At 38.6% G+C, this 16,690-nt stretch overlaps 2 protein-coding genes across 12 annotated transcripts in view; both read left to right on the forward strand.

Moving 5' to 3' along the window:
- ARHGAP28 (Rho GTPase activating protein 28) overlaps positions 1 to 5,254 on the forward strand; it is a 723,491-nt gene extending 718,237 nt beyond the window's left edge. Inside the window, exon 16 of the transcript XR_007627579.1 lies at positions 5,244 to 5,254. The gene's annotated coding sequence lies outside the window, so the exon portion shown is untranslated. The remainder of the gene's footprint in view (positions 1 to 5,243) is intronic.
- PTPRM (protein tyrosine phosphatase receptor type M) overlaps positions 1 to 16,690 on the forward strand; it is a 449,317-nt gene that overhangs the window by 412,646 nt on the left and 19,981 nt on the right. For all 11 annotated transcript variants that reach the window (XM_050306131.1, XM_050306135.1, XM_050306149.1 and 8 more), the window contains 2 exons: positions 3,379 to 3,476; positions 15,920 to 16,036. In XM_050306131.1, coding sequence (XP_050162088.1) covers positions 3,379 to 3,476; positions 15,920 to 16,036 — 215 coding nt within the window. The remainder of the gene's footprint in view (positions 1 to 3,378; positions 3,477 to 15,919; positions 16,037 to 16,690) is intronic.

The raw sequence follows: 16,690 nt of genomic DNA on the forward strand, positions 1-16,690 counted from the left end.
GCACTGTGTTGCTGATTTGTTTTTTTTTTCACAGCTGAGATCTTTGATACCAAGTACTATATTGTGGGACTAATGGGGTACACTACAGGCTGAGTGTTAGGTAGCAGAGTACCTTCTCTTCCAACCTTCTCCTTCTGCAAGGGGGCAACTGCTGCAAATAACCTTTCTACCTGTTGTGCACACGTCTGTTCAGCTGATGCTTAGAACAATTATAGTCTCCTTCTCTCCCTGCCATGAGTCTATGGAATCAAATTGTTCAGTTCTTCAGGACAATAAATCCTCCAAACCTACCTGGTCTCTAATGTTTTTCAATTCTCACTGGAGACGAGTAATAATTTATTCATATGTCAGAAAATAATTTTTAAAATGTCAAGAAGAAAAGAAAAATGGGGTATAGAAGAATTACTTTCTGAAACTTTAAGGTAGGTTTTGGATTGGGGCTTTTTTTTTCAGTGTCCTGAATGTGAAAGAAGTTTGGAGGCTACATGTAAGAATTGGAGAGGAAAAGCAAGAAGACACGTGAGAATACATGAGGAGAGCAGGAAATCCTGTCACGCACTTTTAATTATGATTGTCTTATCATTTGGATAGTAAGATTGAGAAGAGCATACTCAGCATTGCAGAGTAGGACATTTCTTCTCAAAGTACTTTGAGAATCAAGCTTGTAAGACTTGTCAGAGCTCAAGTCTTTCTCTGGCCTGAAAAAAATTGCTACTTTCTCCAAAGATTTATTTTTCTTATAACCTATTACCTTTTCCTTTATAGAGAATGATAAATTCAAGTTCAACAGTAATAAATTAATGTTTAGGATCTCTTCCCAATTGTAATTTGTGATTGCAGGGTTTGAAATCCAGGAATATTTAAATCATGACAAAATTATGCTGTCTGTAGGGAAAAAAAATTAAGTCGGGAATAAATTGTTGCAGGTTATCCCAGAGCTGTCAAAAAGAAATGACTGTTGCAAAGTAGGGCCCAATTGTCTTGTACCTCAGATGAATCTGTGGGAAAGAAAACTGAATTAATGCATAGAGAGACTTGTTACATTGCCCCTCAGTTTCTCAAAGATTCCGGCTTCTCACAAGAGGAAAAGAAAACTGTGGACAGAAGATCTTTTCTTACCTTTCCTGCAGCGTTACCAAAAATAGATGAAATTTCTTGAAACATCGCATAGTCCCATGGAGACAGAATGCAGTGGAACCATTTAGATTTTCTCCATTAAACCAGAATTCTTGAAGCAATAGTGTTGTTATTTTTGGTCCTTGATCAAACTTAAATAGTAGTAATAAGGGGTCATGAATTTGCAGACTCTTTCTAGGACATTACTCTGTGTAAAACCCTAACCCTATTTGTGACAGTGCTCCTTGCAAGATGATAGCAATAGTGATTCCACTCAATACTTGTTTGACATTTGAGAGAAAGGAAGACACTATATAGAGATTCCTACAGTGACTAGAACAGTCTCCTTCCTTTTATCAGTAGGAGAGGCTGACACAAAACCTTTCTAATGCTGTTGAGACTTTGTCACAGAAAGCTACATTGAATCCTACAATATTAAAACACAAACAAGCTAACCTCTCACTGTAATGTATATTAATTATATTACTGTGACATTCAAAACTGCACTTGGACCATGACTGTATTACATATCCAGGACACTTTGGTAGAAGTAAAATACTGTAAATTTCCATGTGATGGAGAGTGATTTAATTCTCATCATAATTCAGAAGAAATCTCACAAAAGTATCTCCTGTTCTGTGCTATAAATTAAAAGAAAAAAAGAAAGATGTCCAGTTTTGCAGCCACAGCGTCGTCTTGAATTTAGTAATTTCAGAAACTGTAATTTTAGGTTGTGCTGTTAATTCTGCTTTAAGACCTTCTGGCATTTCTCATGTTCTAACAATCGTAGCTTCCTGTTGTTTTAAATGGCTTTTTCTCCTGTTACATGAACAACCAAAACAATTAAAGAGAAGTCAGGTGACTGCGATAAAACCTGTGAAACTTATATGCAGCATTTTTGAAGACAGATAAAGTAAGGGGGAGAATGCATAAGTTCTTTAAATGATCTATGCAAATTATGGTTGATAAAATTATCATTTGGAATTTTAAAGTGTTCAGAGTTTTAGACTATCATCCTTTTTCTTAAATTTGAGTTCTAATAAGTTACGTCATTGTAGTGGCGCTACTTGCCTCATGATTTGGTTTTGGCTTGTCTGTAATATCACAACGTCACAGAGTCACAGCATGATTTGGGTTGGAAGGGCTCTTCAAATATCATCTAGTCCGACCCCTGTGCATGATAATGTAATAATAATGTATAACTACATTTTCCACAAAATACTTGATTTCAAGACTGAAGATTTTATTTTCAAAGAGAGCTCAAAGTGCCAAAGTGTGGATGCAAACTACCCAGATCTGTCAATGTGTGGTTTTGTAATGCTTTAAGAGTGTTTACTTCTTTACTGAAGGAACATTTAGGTCAATACATTATCCATTTGTTCTCCAATTAGCTGATTTAAGTCATTGCTCTAAATAAGCCCCTAATTGCTTACTCTAGTGTGACAGTTGGGTAATGGATTCAGTATGGATGTTAAGTTTATAGTTTATATTGTTTATTCTTAATGGCTCAGTGATTTTAAAGCAGGGGTTTAAAATTGCAGTAGTACACCAAACACAAAGGGTGGGGCATGTAGACCAAAAACAGACAGGACCAGGCATATGCAGAGTGGTGTGGTGGTTCTCAACATTTTACCTTTCTGTAGCATTTCCTATGGGCTGGTACCCCACTTCATCACGGTGCTGGAGGAAGCCCAGCATGTACAAAAGTGCACAGGTTGTTCAAGAAAGCAGTGCAGAGGACACGCTGCCATGGCGTGTCAGGTTTCTTTGCCACTTTCCCCACTGTTTTGCAAAGTGATATACTGCAGCAAAAAAACTGTTTCACTTCAGGAACTACAGTTTAGGAGCTGGGTTAATTTGATGGATAGTGTGTACTAAGAAAAATATTGGAAACCAGGAAAGGCCACATAGTCCATCGAGGCTCATTTTACTCCAAATACACCTTCCCTAGGTGTATCATCCAATTGTTAAAATGAAAGAGTAATGTTATCCATTTTTTATAATTCCACTTCTGGGTATTATGGAGATAAATACCTAAGCACTGGAGAACTAACTTTCTTTCAGAACACTATTTCAGGAGGAAAATACTTAAATGCAGATAGGTGGGATGACAGAAAAGAAATTGACCGACCCTAAAAGAAAAATACGATGATAGTGATATGAATATATGTGTATAGTCATGGTCTCTCAAAGTTCCCCAGAGACGAGCTTCCAATCATGAGACTTTCAGATTGTAACCTTTCATTTGATTTATTGTTTCAGGACCAATGCAGGAGACAATATATGACTTCTGGAGAATGGTATGGCATGAAAACACAGCCAGCATAATCATGGTTACTAATCTCGTAGAAGTGGGAAGGGTAAGTAATTTTTGTACTTAAAAAGATGAAAGACATCCCAGGTGTTTGCTTTTGGAAATTAAATAACAGACCAACAAGATGCTAATATACTAAGTATAGCACATAAAATATTTACGACTGCCTGTACTAAGAGGTTCGTTATCAATTGTTTTTAAACATGCCTTGGATGCTTGGCTTTGATAACATTTGCACAATGAAAAAGTAACTGATAAAGCTGCATTATGTACAGCAGAGTCTGCAAAGACTGCCAAAGAGAGAAGGTACCATATCTTTTTACATATCTCAGATATACTGTTTCTATTAAGGAAATCAGGGAATTTGTTGCAGAACAAAGTATGGAATCATCGTTATTTTAAAGGGAGGCTAAGGGGATTAATTCTGAAACAGATGTCTGGGAAAAGTAGTTGAAGTATGAAATTGCTTCATTGTATATAAGTCTAAATCAATCTGGTTTGTTTGGGTTTTACTTCCTGTAAGCCTCCTGGACTAAACCAGAAAAAAATTAGTTTTACTCATTTGCACACTAAATTTGTTTATCAGGAGGTTATCTTCAGGGGCTGGGTAGTAAAGGAAAGCTTGAGTTACCTGGTTGATACAGTGTACTTCTCTTTCTTTGCTTGGTAACTTCTAAAGTAAGCCTCCTACGCAAGTCTTTATAGCTAATTTTGTTTTCAACAAGTATTGAATGGAACCCTGTTCTTTGTTTCCCACAACTGTCAATAACTGAGTCTTTTCATTTACTGCTTTGTCTATGCACTGGTGTCTTAATTCTCTTCTGGGATGTTTTTTTCAAGAAAATTTGCCTGGGAACTTGGCATATAGTTTTCATTTGCAATGAAAAAACCCCTGCTTTTATGGGAAGTACTGCAATTATTGTAAATCGAAGTGTTGAAATAGGAAGTCAAGTGCACACATCTTGGTGTGTGCACTGTGTGGTTTTAAGAGATGTTTTTAATTTCATGCTGGTGGAGTGTCTGATACCCCCTCTGCCTTGTGGCATTTGTGTGAGGAGAGAGAGTACTGTTTGTGTGGTAGAAGTCCTTTTTAGCAAGTCCAGTTTTACAATCTCAGTTTATTCTTCCGTATATCCTTTGTCAATTGATAATATAAATCCTAACATTTAAGATGTCTGTGTGCTCAAGCACATATCAAGTGCCAATATTATTTTTAGATATAACAAAGATGGGGGTTTTGACTGCAATTAACACCTGCTGCAGGAACACGTGTACAACTAATTGCAGAGACAAAAAAGGATCATGGAGGCTGCTTCCTCCTCAGTCCCTTGAGCAAGAAAGAAGGCAGAAATAGCGGGATAGTCACGTATCAGTTCAAAACAGATAGATTTGTAAGAATAGTAAGCTCTCCAGCAAACCTCTTTGTTAAAGCTTTATACACATTTGTAAGTACCCAAGTGGACAACTTAAAAAAGGGATGTTTTCAGGGTATGAATAAACAAGCCTCAGAACAAAAATAGCATGCTGCATAAAACCACATACTGTTTTCCTAAAGTCAGTATTTGAAAGCGCCAATTAGAGTGAACTGTCGGGTGTCAGCAAGGGAGACGCCAGTCTTGGTGCCAGTGTTGGCAGCCTCCACTCTCAGCATTCAGACACACAGCACATTCCCTTAGCAGCAAATAATGGTTTGTGCCACCGTGGAGATTTCTTCAGGGTGCAAGAGTCCTAGTGGGATACAGATCTGTGGCTTTGTCGTTTCTGGCAGTGGTAGAAATGACTTTGTTCTCACTTTCTCTGGAGGCCAGCACAGGTGAGATCGGAGAGCAGAAATTGAAATGAGCTTTTAATGGAAATGAAATTGTATGAGCCACAGAACAATGCAGTCACTCCTCCGCTGGTGTTTTTGTGCCACTCCCAGAGCTGGAACCATCAGCAACAAGGAGGCAAATTACAAACACACCATCTGTCCCGCAGCCCCTAACACAAGCTCAGTGCCACCTTGATTAGTAATGATTTTAATGGACCTTTTGGTAGCATTCCTGTAGGGCAAACTTTATAACCTTCCCAAATTTGAGGTTTTCTATTTCAATTGCTATTGCTGGTATAAGATTTATAGGAGTTTATTATTTTTAATTTTTTAACCCTGTTGACCCATTGTAAGCCGAGGAGGAAAATTCCCTTATATTTTCAGGAAAGAGGGATATCTATTTAACATGTTTGCCACACTGTGTACAGCCTTCATGAATTAATCATTGAGGGGGCTTATGTGTGTTTGTTTACCAGGACTGGCTGGATAGTCATTAAATCAGTGCTAGGAACTTGCTTCTTGCCCTGGAGCATTATGCATCAGGACTGTTTTAATTGCGGGTGGAGGAATCACCATGAGGCTGTCCCTAATGCAAGCACCTGCTGCAAATGACTCAGTCCCCACATTACCCTCCAGCAGGGTCCGGGTACATCAGCCAATATCTGTCATTATCTGAGGCACACTTGTCAAAACCACACATCCCTTTAAGCTCTTGTGTGTTCCAGCGAGGGACCCTTGTCAGTGTTTCTGGCACCTGCACACTGCTGTGCACCTGGTATTTAAATGGCACCGAAATGTGTTTTGATTGTTTTCTCTCTTTAATGAACCCACCTGAGGGACATTTAGCTCTTTATCTAGTAGCCTGTTACCCAGTCACTCACATTTACACTGCTTGTGTGGAAATTCAGAACTCACTTGCGCTGTTACACTAATCCATCTGCCAGAAGTCTTATCACAAAATCTGCGGGGCTCCCTAAGGAGACTTTTGTACTGATAATTTAAGCTAATGATTTCTAAACATATTTAGTCAGTTTTACGAAGACCTCATTAGAATGTGACTGTTTATTAAAAATCTAAATGAGGTCTCACAGTCATTTAGGAAAATCATTGCTGAGTTGCGTGAACGGTTCTTTGATAACAGGTGATGAAGCGGTGTTTAGTTGAGATTGGCCTAGGCTGACATAGGAGCTTTTACAAAAAAAAACTAAACAAATAAGCAGCTCTTGAAGCAGCCTCAAAAAAAAGTCCATGTCTTCTTCATGCCGGGTCAACAACTTTCCACTCACAATGAAGTTCACAAAAATGAAATTACAAGTGGTGTAATATACCTACATTTTTGTCCAAGGATCAGAATTTTCCAAACTACACACTAACGGGTAAAAGCATAACCAAGAATTAAGACTCATAAAATTACATCAATCTGACAACAAGCTATTTCAAAATAATGTATTTTGGATTATATTAATGCAAGAGGCCTCCCTGCCCATGTTTTGTAACTGATAGAACAACTGAAAATAGTAGTGTAATTTCAGGGAACATCATTTCCTGAGCAATTTAGCATAATCTGGTGGATTATTCCAGAAGAAACAAAACTTTTAATCCCACCAGTGTTGGGGTGATCAGAAAACAGACACAGAAGAACATCTCGCTTACTCACTCCAAGAGACTGTTCTGGAGTACAAACTCCAAAAGACACAACTGGATCCTTCTGTGGAAAGCAATGGGAATGGATCAATGACTTTATGTACTGGCCAAAGTCTCAGGTTGCTTCTTGCTTTGTTTCAGTGTTCGCACACATCGGAGCCTTTTTTTCCTCCTTAAAGAGTCATGTTGGGAACATTTAGAATATATTCAATTGTGCCATCTAGCTGTCACCTCCATCTTTGCTTTTGTTGGGCTGGTACTAATTCTTAGTTGGCAGAATCAAACTTGGCATGTTTGTCAGTAGTCGCTTTCCCGCTTGCTTGAGGCAGAAGAAATTAAGTAGTATCTGATTAATAAATGGTGAAGGGCACTGATGAAATTTAGTGGAGGTGGTTGATAAATAAATGCGGTGCAAGGACTCATGATTGTCTATCGTGCTCTGTTATATTAAAAGTATTCACAAACAAAATCACTAGAAATAATTATAAAAAATAAAACCTCACCCCAGGAGCATAGTAATTACCGTAATTAGAGTTTCTCAATTATTATCCAGAATTAGAAAACAGCCAGGGCTAATAGTGTTAATAAGCACACAAAAGATCCATTTTTTTGAAAGGAAGCAAGGTTGACCACAACAGAAGGAATGTGACACAAACAGGGGAATGAAGGTCAGCTGTAAACTGGTAAATAGCCCCTGTGCCTGCACGCACACCTTAATGCTACCAAAACAGCTTCTCACTGCCAGCTTATCTCTCAGGCGTGGTGTGCTTTCCTGATAGCCATTTCACACTCCTCCTGGGTGACATTTCTGTCCCAGCAGCCAGAATGGCTGTGTCTGCATAGGGGAAAAGAAGGAATACAGTGGTGGTTTAGTTTTTTCTTTGGTTGTTTTACCAGACCTGCGGCTGACATGTTACATATATAGCACTTACCTGCAGTGCTACAAAAATGTGGATGACTCCGACTTTTCATGCTTAAAAGAGTATTGGCTTCCACATGACAGTGAGGAGATCCATACAATGGTCTTGTGACAGACAGGGAATATCTGGCTGGCTAAAAAGTAAGATAAATGCTGTCAGAAGAGAGTTATTCTTCTCAGGAAAGCCTATCAGTGGGCCCAGCCCTAAGCAGTCTTATGTTCGTGTCTTTGGGTGCTCAGGACAGGCAGCCTTGGTCAGCCTTCAAGAGACGTTTCTAAAACAGATACAAATATGTTTCCTTAACAAAAAAATACAGAAGTCTTTAGTAGATGAACTAGATCTTCATATCTACCTGATGATCCATTTCTGTTTTAGACAGACATTAGATATCCAAGAAAAACTTCTAAGTAAAGCCCTGTCCAAAGTCTTCTTACTTAAAACAGATTGCAAGAGCAAACCAAAAACTTCATTGGAAATTCTAACAACATAAAATCTGTGTGAAATTTACAATGGATTTGCTACCTATGCTTAGAATGAAAACAGAATTTTCTAACACAAATCTATTATGAAGCTTGCACTTACACATTTTACAAGTTTTGAGAAACTTCCATGCAGAAGAACCCTCTAATAAACAAACTCAAATTGTGTTTAAGATTCAGATCACCCAAGACAGTGATCTTGCAGAGGTGAAACACAGTGGCTCCTCAGCACATCTCACAAACAGCACATTTGTATTTAGTATAAATGGAGGAACACTCTGTCTAATTGAAACTGCCTCTAAATGTAATAAGCCAAATTACCTAGATTGGAATTAATTCAGGATACTGGTGTTAGTGCTCCTTAGGAGATGTGCCAAAGAGTTTGTATGCTTACTGGTGACTAAAATTTCATTTTAACTTTTCTACTGAAATAAAGACACCACATTTTGTAAATAAGAGAGGAAACGGTTGCTATATGAATCCATTTCCTACCTCTAGGTAACTCTACTCTCAGCTTCTTAAATCTATAAATAGTTTCCTTCCCCATCTATAGAAAACTTTTTCTTAAACATGTTTACCCGAAAAAAGGGACTTGTTCTTATGATACATAAGCACATGGGTTTATATTCTGTCGTTATACTTTAGATTTCACTATAATTCCAGTATCTCTTATCGAATAGACTACAGTTTATGCTTTTACAGAGTATCAATGGGAAAAACACAAAAACAATTAAACGTTCAAGTCAGAGAACCCTTCTAGTCATAAAAACAGATTTCAACTTTCTAGACTTCTAAGCAGAAATAACAAGTTTACATTACTGCATTATGTATAGTAAGGGAGGAGCTCTTAGGGAAAAGTTGGACATTTTTCTTCAGAAAAGAGAAGAAAGGACTCTGCAATCATATAATAAAGATGTCGCCAGATTAGCAATGTTAGCATCATCAAAAAGAACGTCAAGCTCCAAGCATTCAGCACTGTCCCATGTCACTCAAAGCAGACATGGTTTCAGCATTCTCATCTCCAGTAAAAGCTATGTTTCAAAGAATGTTAATCAACAGAGATTGATATCTTAATGCTTACTAATCCTATTGAGATAATTCACTTTGAGAAATAAACAAAAGAGGTTTAAGGATACACAAATGCAGTGACCCCCTTGTTGGACTAGCTGAAGTGCTGCCAAGGTGTAAGATGCAACTTTAAGTGCATTTTGCAAAGAGGTAGGGCTTCAGGTTCTTTGAAATGTCAGGGCCAGCAAAATTGCTTCATAACTGCAAGTTTCCTCACCTTAACAGTCTCATGACATTGTCTCCCTATAAGGGAAGAAATATCCTGGAGGCACTGACACAGTTTTACTTTACACAGTAAAATAACATGGAGAGCTTTCTAACCTGGCATCAGCTGATCAGGTTTTAGAACCAGAATGCAATCCGCTAACTGGGTGGTGCTCTGTACTCAGCTAATGGCATGATTTTGCTCTTAGAATGGAAGCATGTCTCAGAGCACAGGCTGTTCTGCTCGATGTAGGCACATCAGGTCTTCGGAGCAGAGGATCTGAGAAATATACCCATGGTTTCACAGTTGTATCAGGAATTAAGATAGCTTGTGAGGAGCTCCAGCTAATCCTGTAACCATTGTTAGTCTTGGCATAGGACCACCCTTCTCATGTGTTCTGTGCTCAACCTTTTTTCCTCCAGGGCTGTACTAAGGTGCACAAAATTGCCTAAACATAAGCAATGAAATGGAGAGCACTCATATTTGATATGTTGGTATTAACAATGGAGGCAGGAACACTAGAACAACTTTACCTTGGACTACCTTTACCCTAAAGCAACTCTTCTAGACTAACTCTTCTTTATGGCCAAAGGAAAACCACACCATGAGTTTGGCTTGTCAGTTTAGTTTCATCTAACCCAAGCAACCAGGCTGATGGCAAGCTAACAGGATACCTGATTCTTAAGAACAAAGGGATAACACTCATTTTCTCAGGTGAAAAGCATTAGTGTGTGGCTACTACTGGACATGTCTAGAAAACCATCTGTTCTGGGTTGAAGTTGATATGAGAGTACATCCAGCAGGCGACTTAGGATTGCACTGCTGAGGCAACACAGAGCAGCAGAAGGTGGAAAATTATGTCAGCTCTGAGCCATCCCTGGAAGAAGTCAGACTGAGCTAGTGAAATTCATGGAGACTTCTGGCCAACTTTATAGAGACCTGTTCATCCAGTGGTACCAAAGAGTGTCTCAAAAGTTGTAATTCCCAATAGTCTTCCACACCTCTTTTAGAAACCTCTAAAATGAGGTATAAAACAATTAACCGACTTGCTCAAAAGCAAACAAAAGAAAATGAAAAAAAGAAAGACTGGATTTTATCTTCTGTCAAAGATTTGTTTTATAACATATAAAATGTTCTTAAATTGCAGTACGTTTTTTGTTTGAAAAGTATTTAGATAAAAATACTTTCAATTATTGGATGTCCTTTTATTTCAAGTCAGCCAAATAGAAGTATATGATGTTATCCTAGCTACATCTGTAAGATCTGTTAAAAATTTTCAGCAGTGAGCTTGGTTGGCTATTTCATTTTATATCCAAGAGGTTTCACTTCAGAATTTATGTCTGCCTTATCATCATTACTTAGTGCATGATTAATTTTAAATTAGAATATATATTACTGCTCTTCACTAATGACAATCCATGCAGGGCATAGTCAGTTAAATCACCTTCTTGGTAAGAGTATTTCAGAATCAAAGGAAATTGGAAACTTTGAATAATCAGTGTTATTTAAACTGTTCTGTACAGACTATGAAGTATATTTCACAACCAGCTCACATATTAAGTCTGTAATATTACTCCTATTCCAAACCTCTAAGTAACTGAATTACTGTCCTGGCTTTCATACTGCCTTTAGCTAGATGTATCACATTGCCAAATTGCTAAATATACAGCTTCGAAAGTCACAATTTGGGTTTGTTAGCCATCCACTGCCTACATTGTTTGTTGTATTTAGAACTACCAACAACAACTTTCCACCTTAATTTTTAATTCTAAGTTTCTCACATTAAACTGGTTTATGTTTAATGGAACTAGAGGGTGGAAGTAGATAATCCTCTTCTCCAAATCTCTAAAATTATTAGTAAAATAAACGTGTTTGAAACAATTGGACAGTGTACCTTGGGATGAATAGATTAAACCAGAGCATTTTCATTGTGTCTCTGGCAATCACCCCTTTATCTCATCTTGTTATGAACATCTGTATTTTTTGGCATGTGGTTGGTATATAAATGGGGAGTGTATCTGAACAAACTCTCAATTATAATTCTGCTCAGATGAGAATTCAAAATTATGTTTTCTGCTTTGAGGACGATATTTACTGTTATGGTAGCAACTGTGGGGGGAAAAAAAAAGTAATGCATTTAATATTCAGTTCTGGAATCGTGTATCAATTATTTAGCTAAACCTTCTGTTAGTAGGCTTTTTTTGTAAAACATGTACCAAATGTTTATAAAATGGAAAAGAGATTCATCAAGTTACGATAGCTAAAGCTGTGCTAAAAAGAAAAAATGAGCATATGTTACCAGCAGTGTTTCTCATATTTAATGAGTAAAACCATATTCTATTTTGTTGCAATTGTCTTTCCTTGTGCAAATAAAGGCCCTGATCCAAAAAGCATTTATAAATGTGATTTTGATTTGCACTATTTAATCTACTTCTGTCTTTAAGACATCTTTGCATTTATTTGAGTGGTCCTGGAGACAATGGAAGATGGATCTTTAAGCATTCACTTAAATTCTGGCTGACCGGGAGTCCATGGAGTTCCCAGGTCCCAAGCTCAATACATGCAGAGCATTTCAGAACAAGAGCCAAAAGTAGGAAAAACGCCTGAATTAAAATAAAGTTGGGTTTGGGTGGGTTTTTTCCCTTCCAGTGAGTGAATCATCAGTTGGTCTGTGGCTCTGACTGCAGCTCTGGCACCATTCCCATGGCTTTTACAGCCCCTATTCCACTTGGGAGAGTTTTCAGGAAATTGTGTTGTCATGGATCCTTCTGCTCAGCTCCAGTCTGCTCTGTGCCCAAAATCCCCTGTGCAGCGGAGTAAGAAATCCCTGGTGGGCCCAAGTTGCACGAGACACAAAAGGCTATAACTTCTGTGCAACATCCCCCAATGCTTCCCTAATTATTCCACTGTATCATCTTAAATAAGGTTTAAAAAACAGTGGAAGCAAATCCAACAGTTGAGGCATAATAAGATAGGGACTGTGCTCTTCTAAATTAGTCTTTCTGAATGTCCCTAGTTCTTAGTCATAATCCAGACTGTCTAAACTTAGCTAGTTAGAAACAGGCATGTTTTCCTTCAAGGCTGAGCAATTTAGTTCATCCAGGGTTGCGCTTTTTTCCCCCTGATTGTTTATTTTCCTAAACTAGAGCTGTTTCGAGGATGGCAGGTGCCCGTCAGAAAAAAACGAGGCTGAAGTTAGCAACAAAGAGACGTGCTGATCCGTAGTGCTGTGCCTAGGGTCACCACTGCAGCTGCTCCCTTCCTACGTGTGCTGGCTGTCTTCGTGTGCTTCAGGTTCCACCTATGGAACGGATATGTGAACAGGCAGGAAAAGGGAATCGACTCCAGAGAAGGGGTTGTCAGTGTGTTGCTCCAGCCCAGAGGCAGTGTGAAATGCCTTATTCTTCATGGAGGGACACAAAAAACCTTCTTAGCCGTACGTAGGAAAACCCTGTTTCAAGGAGTTCATGCCAGTGACTATAGAAGGGTCGGTTTGCTGGCCTGAGGGATTTGAACAGTGTGAATTTTCTGGATTATTTTAACAATACAGACAAAACAATGAGCTTTCAGTGTTTTTCACTTAGCTTCTATCTTTTGGAAATATATTCAAACAAGATAAGATCTGAATAAATATCAAGTAGATGCAACAGGAGATAGCAACAGTAACTGCTAAACTGCTTGCAGCAGTGTTTAATGCTTCTGAAATGGTTGTTCATTGCTCACGGTGAATAGATATGCTTTAGAGATAAATACACATTTTTCGGAGATCCTGTCATTTAGGCATCCTGGGAATGGCCCTCAGTTTGGCCCTTGGCTCGTGGAAACCTTCTCATCCCCACTGACACCCTGTCAGCTTGCTGGCTGTTGAGCGTGGTGGGGGGAGCAGTCTTGCTACCCTTGCCCCTGGTACAGGAGTGCTGAGCACTGTGAGAACTGTCCAGTATCCCAGCTCCAAGCCTCTTGCTATGGAGGGGAACTGTATAGACTGATGTTTGCCACTTGTCTGGAAACCACCTTTAATACCAGATGAAATGTGAAGACTATCAAGAATTTTTTCTTGGCCAATACTAATATAGTTACTGGGTCTGAAGACAAGCATAGAAAAATAAATAAAAACCTGCTTATAAAGCTACCTGAACTTCAGCTTTGCTCTAGGAGCTTTCCATCAGCTGTGTAAGCAGGAATAAGCTGTTTGGATGCTTGTATAATTTTGTGGCTGAGAGCCAGGGCTTCTGACCGAGCTACTCTTTTTCTCTGAAGAGAATCCTGATGTGGGGCTGTGTTTTTCCAGCCTTTCAGCTCAGTTCTATTCGGATTTAAATTTTATCCTGCTAATGAGTCAGAAAAAGGATCATAACTACTGACCCTGCCTGAACGAACTTTTTATTTTATCAGCCAATGTCACTATTATAATATGGCAAGCACTCTCTTCTATCGAGACAGTAAAGAGGGGTTGTACAGATTATAACTTACATCCTTGAAATAAATTCTGAGAAAAGTATTTTCTTCTGCCTGACAGGACAAGGTTTGTCTCTCTGAATAATCCTTTATATACTGAACCTGGATGTTGTATAAATAAATCATTTGAATCATGCATTACAGTTTTCACCGTATGCTTATACATGCATTCATCTTTTGCTCAAGACTAGACATGATAGTAATCCAAATATTTTGGTATGAAAATGGATTTGAGAAATACTCTTATCAGTTGTGAAGTTTAATTTTTAAATTTTTTTAATCAGTTTTCTGTTGAATATTTGAAGTGTTTGGGGTTTTTACGCAACCCTTTTAAGTGCATATTTAAGTAAGCCAGATTTACATGTATTAAAAGATCCATTTTAAATTTTCCCGTTGGTGGGAAAAAGACAGAAACCATTCCATGCAGCAGATGTGTAACAGATGCCACTCCTAGCACATACTGCACTACTGGATGATGCAGTGGTGATAGCATAGCTACTAACATGATAAAGCAGAGTGAGAGATGTAAGTAATATGTTAGCTTCCCTGCCCACCACTTTGTCCACACAAATGGGAAGGAGGAGAAAATTCCTAAGCCTGTCAGCTATCTACATTGTCTCATACAGTCCCCACAATGACCCACTTCAAAAAAATAGCAGAACAGTGCATGTTGTATACAGTAAGTACTGTGAAGTCCATCCCATCTAGACCACATCAGGGCTTAGAAAATCTGAAATACAGTTCAAAAAATACACCTCCTTTCCATCTCCTAAGATGAATTTGCCAAGAACACAAAGCTCCAAAAGCGTAGTGATAGCAGTATGGGAGAGTTCATCTCACCTAACGTCATTAAAAAACCAAACACCGAGGTGAAGGCAATCATCTAGACTTTTTTCATAGTTAACAAAAATAAATGCACCTCTAGAAGGCATTAGTCCTGCTCATTTTAGGTTGAGCTAAGAGTGATGAGTCCTAACCATGGTCACTGGGGTTGTCTAGTGAATTAATGTTAAAACCTGGATATAAAACTCACCTCTTGATTTAAGTCACTGAGTTTTGCTATTTGATCTCTCATCAGTTCCTTTGGAAAGTTAACCTGAGAAAACAGGTACTTTTCTAGCAGTAGAGGATTGTAAGATATCCTGAGTTGGAAGGAACACACAAGGATCATCAAATTCCAGCCCCTGGCCCTCCACAGGACAGCCCCAAGAGTCACACCATGTGCCTGAGAGCATTATGCAAACACTTCTTGAACTCTGTCAGGCTTGGTGCTGTGACCACTTCCCTGGGGAGCCTGTTCCAGTGCCCAACCACCGTCTGGGTGAAGAATCTTTTTCTAATATCCAACCTAAACCTCCCCTGACAAAACGTCAGGCCATTCCCTCGTGTCCCATCAATGGTCACCACAGAGAAGAGGTCAGTGCCTGCCCCTCTGCTTCCCCTCATGAGGAAGTTGTAAACTGCACTGAGGTGTCCTTCCTGTCTGCAAAACACTTTCATTTTAGAAGAGGGTAAGATATTTTTGAGACAAATCACCATCTGGAGGTTGAGGAAAAAAACCTTCTGGTGGTAGTTGTTCCTCTGGGCACACTTTGCTTTGGAAAGCACAGGAAATGAACTGTTACTGTAACTGAGTTGTGCAGGGTATAAATATCCCTTGTGCTTCATACAAATTTGCCTTACTTCACTAACCGCAACACAAAGCTTACCTGCAACTCTGAAAACTGTCTTTAAAAAATGAAGAGGCAATGTTCTTTAAACATTAATCATTTCCATGTGCAGAAAATGTGACTGTTCCGTGCATGATTGCATTCTAAATCAGAAATCATTGCACAGAATACAGAATGGATTCAGTGTGAACCTTCTAAAATAAATGAACCTTAATTTCTTTTGTATATTTTAAAGGTCAAATGCTGCAAATACTGGCCAGATGACACAGAGATATATAAAGACATTAAAGTTACCCTAATAGAAACAGAGCTCCTGGCTGAATATGTGATTCGAACATTTGCTGTAGAAAAGGTAAGTTTCCAAATTCAGTTTTCTTAAATACAATGGTGTCTGCTGAAGTAACTTATATAGAGATTCGAGGAGGGAAAGTTAAACCTTTTGACTGACATCCCGGATTTGTAGCTATTTTTGGGTAAACGACTACCGCCCTCTTATGGTAAACTGTGTTTTTCTTTATATGCAGCAACTTCTCCGTGCTTTTCATCACTGTTGGCCCCTGCCTGAGTTACTAAGTGTTCCAAGTTAGTTCCTTACCTAGGAGAGAGACATCAAAGCCTCCCTCCCAACAATCAGTTGAAAAACACATTCGTGCTGCTTTCCCATCTTATGTTCCCTGCAATCATTTTCTGTCTGCATGCAACATTATTCAGAAGTGGTGGAGAATACTGTTATCTCTTGGATCGGTGTGTTCTTGCTCTGCAGAGATATAGTTGTAACAAACTACTTTTCTTCTCAAAGCAATTTACCTCTTCATGTGGAATCTGTCTTTATATGGAGAATTCCAATCAGTGTGTTGCATTATTGTTTATTAGAATGATGCCAGGAATTTGTTTGATGCTTACTAGAACTTGTAGCTCTCCCAAACAGCTTACAATATATGGAAAACATGCAATTAACAAAGAAGGTACTTACTGAAGTGGGCAGGGTCAGTCAATGGTGTCATGC

Source organism: Myiozetetes cayanensis, unplaced genomic scaffold, assembly GCF_022539395.1.
Source record: "Myiozetetes cayanensis isolate MyiCay16 unplaced genomic scaffold, myiCay2020 scf1, whole genome shotgun sequence".
Taxonomy (NCBI): Eukaryota; Metazoa; Chordata; class Aves; order Passeriformes; family Tyrannidae; genus Myiozetetes; species Myiozetetes cayanensis.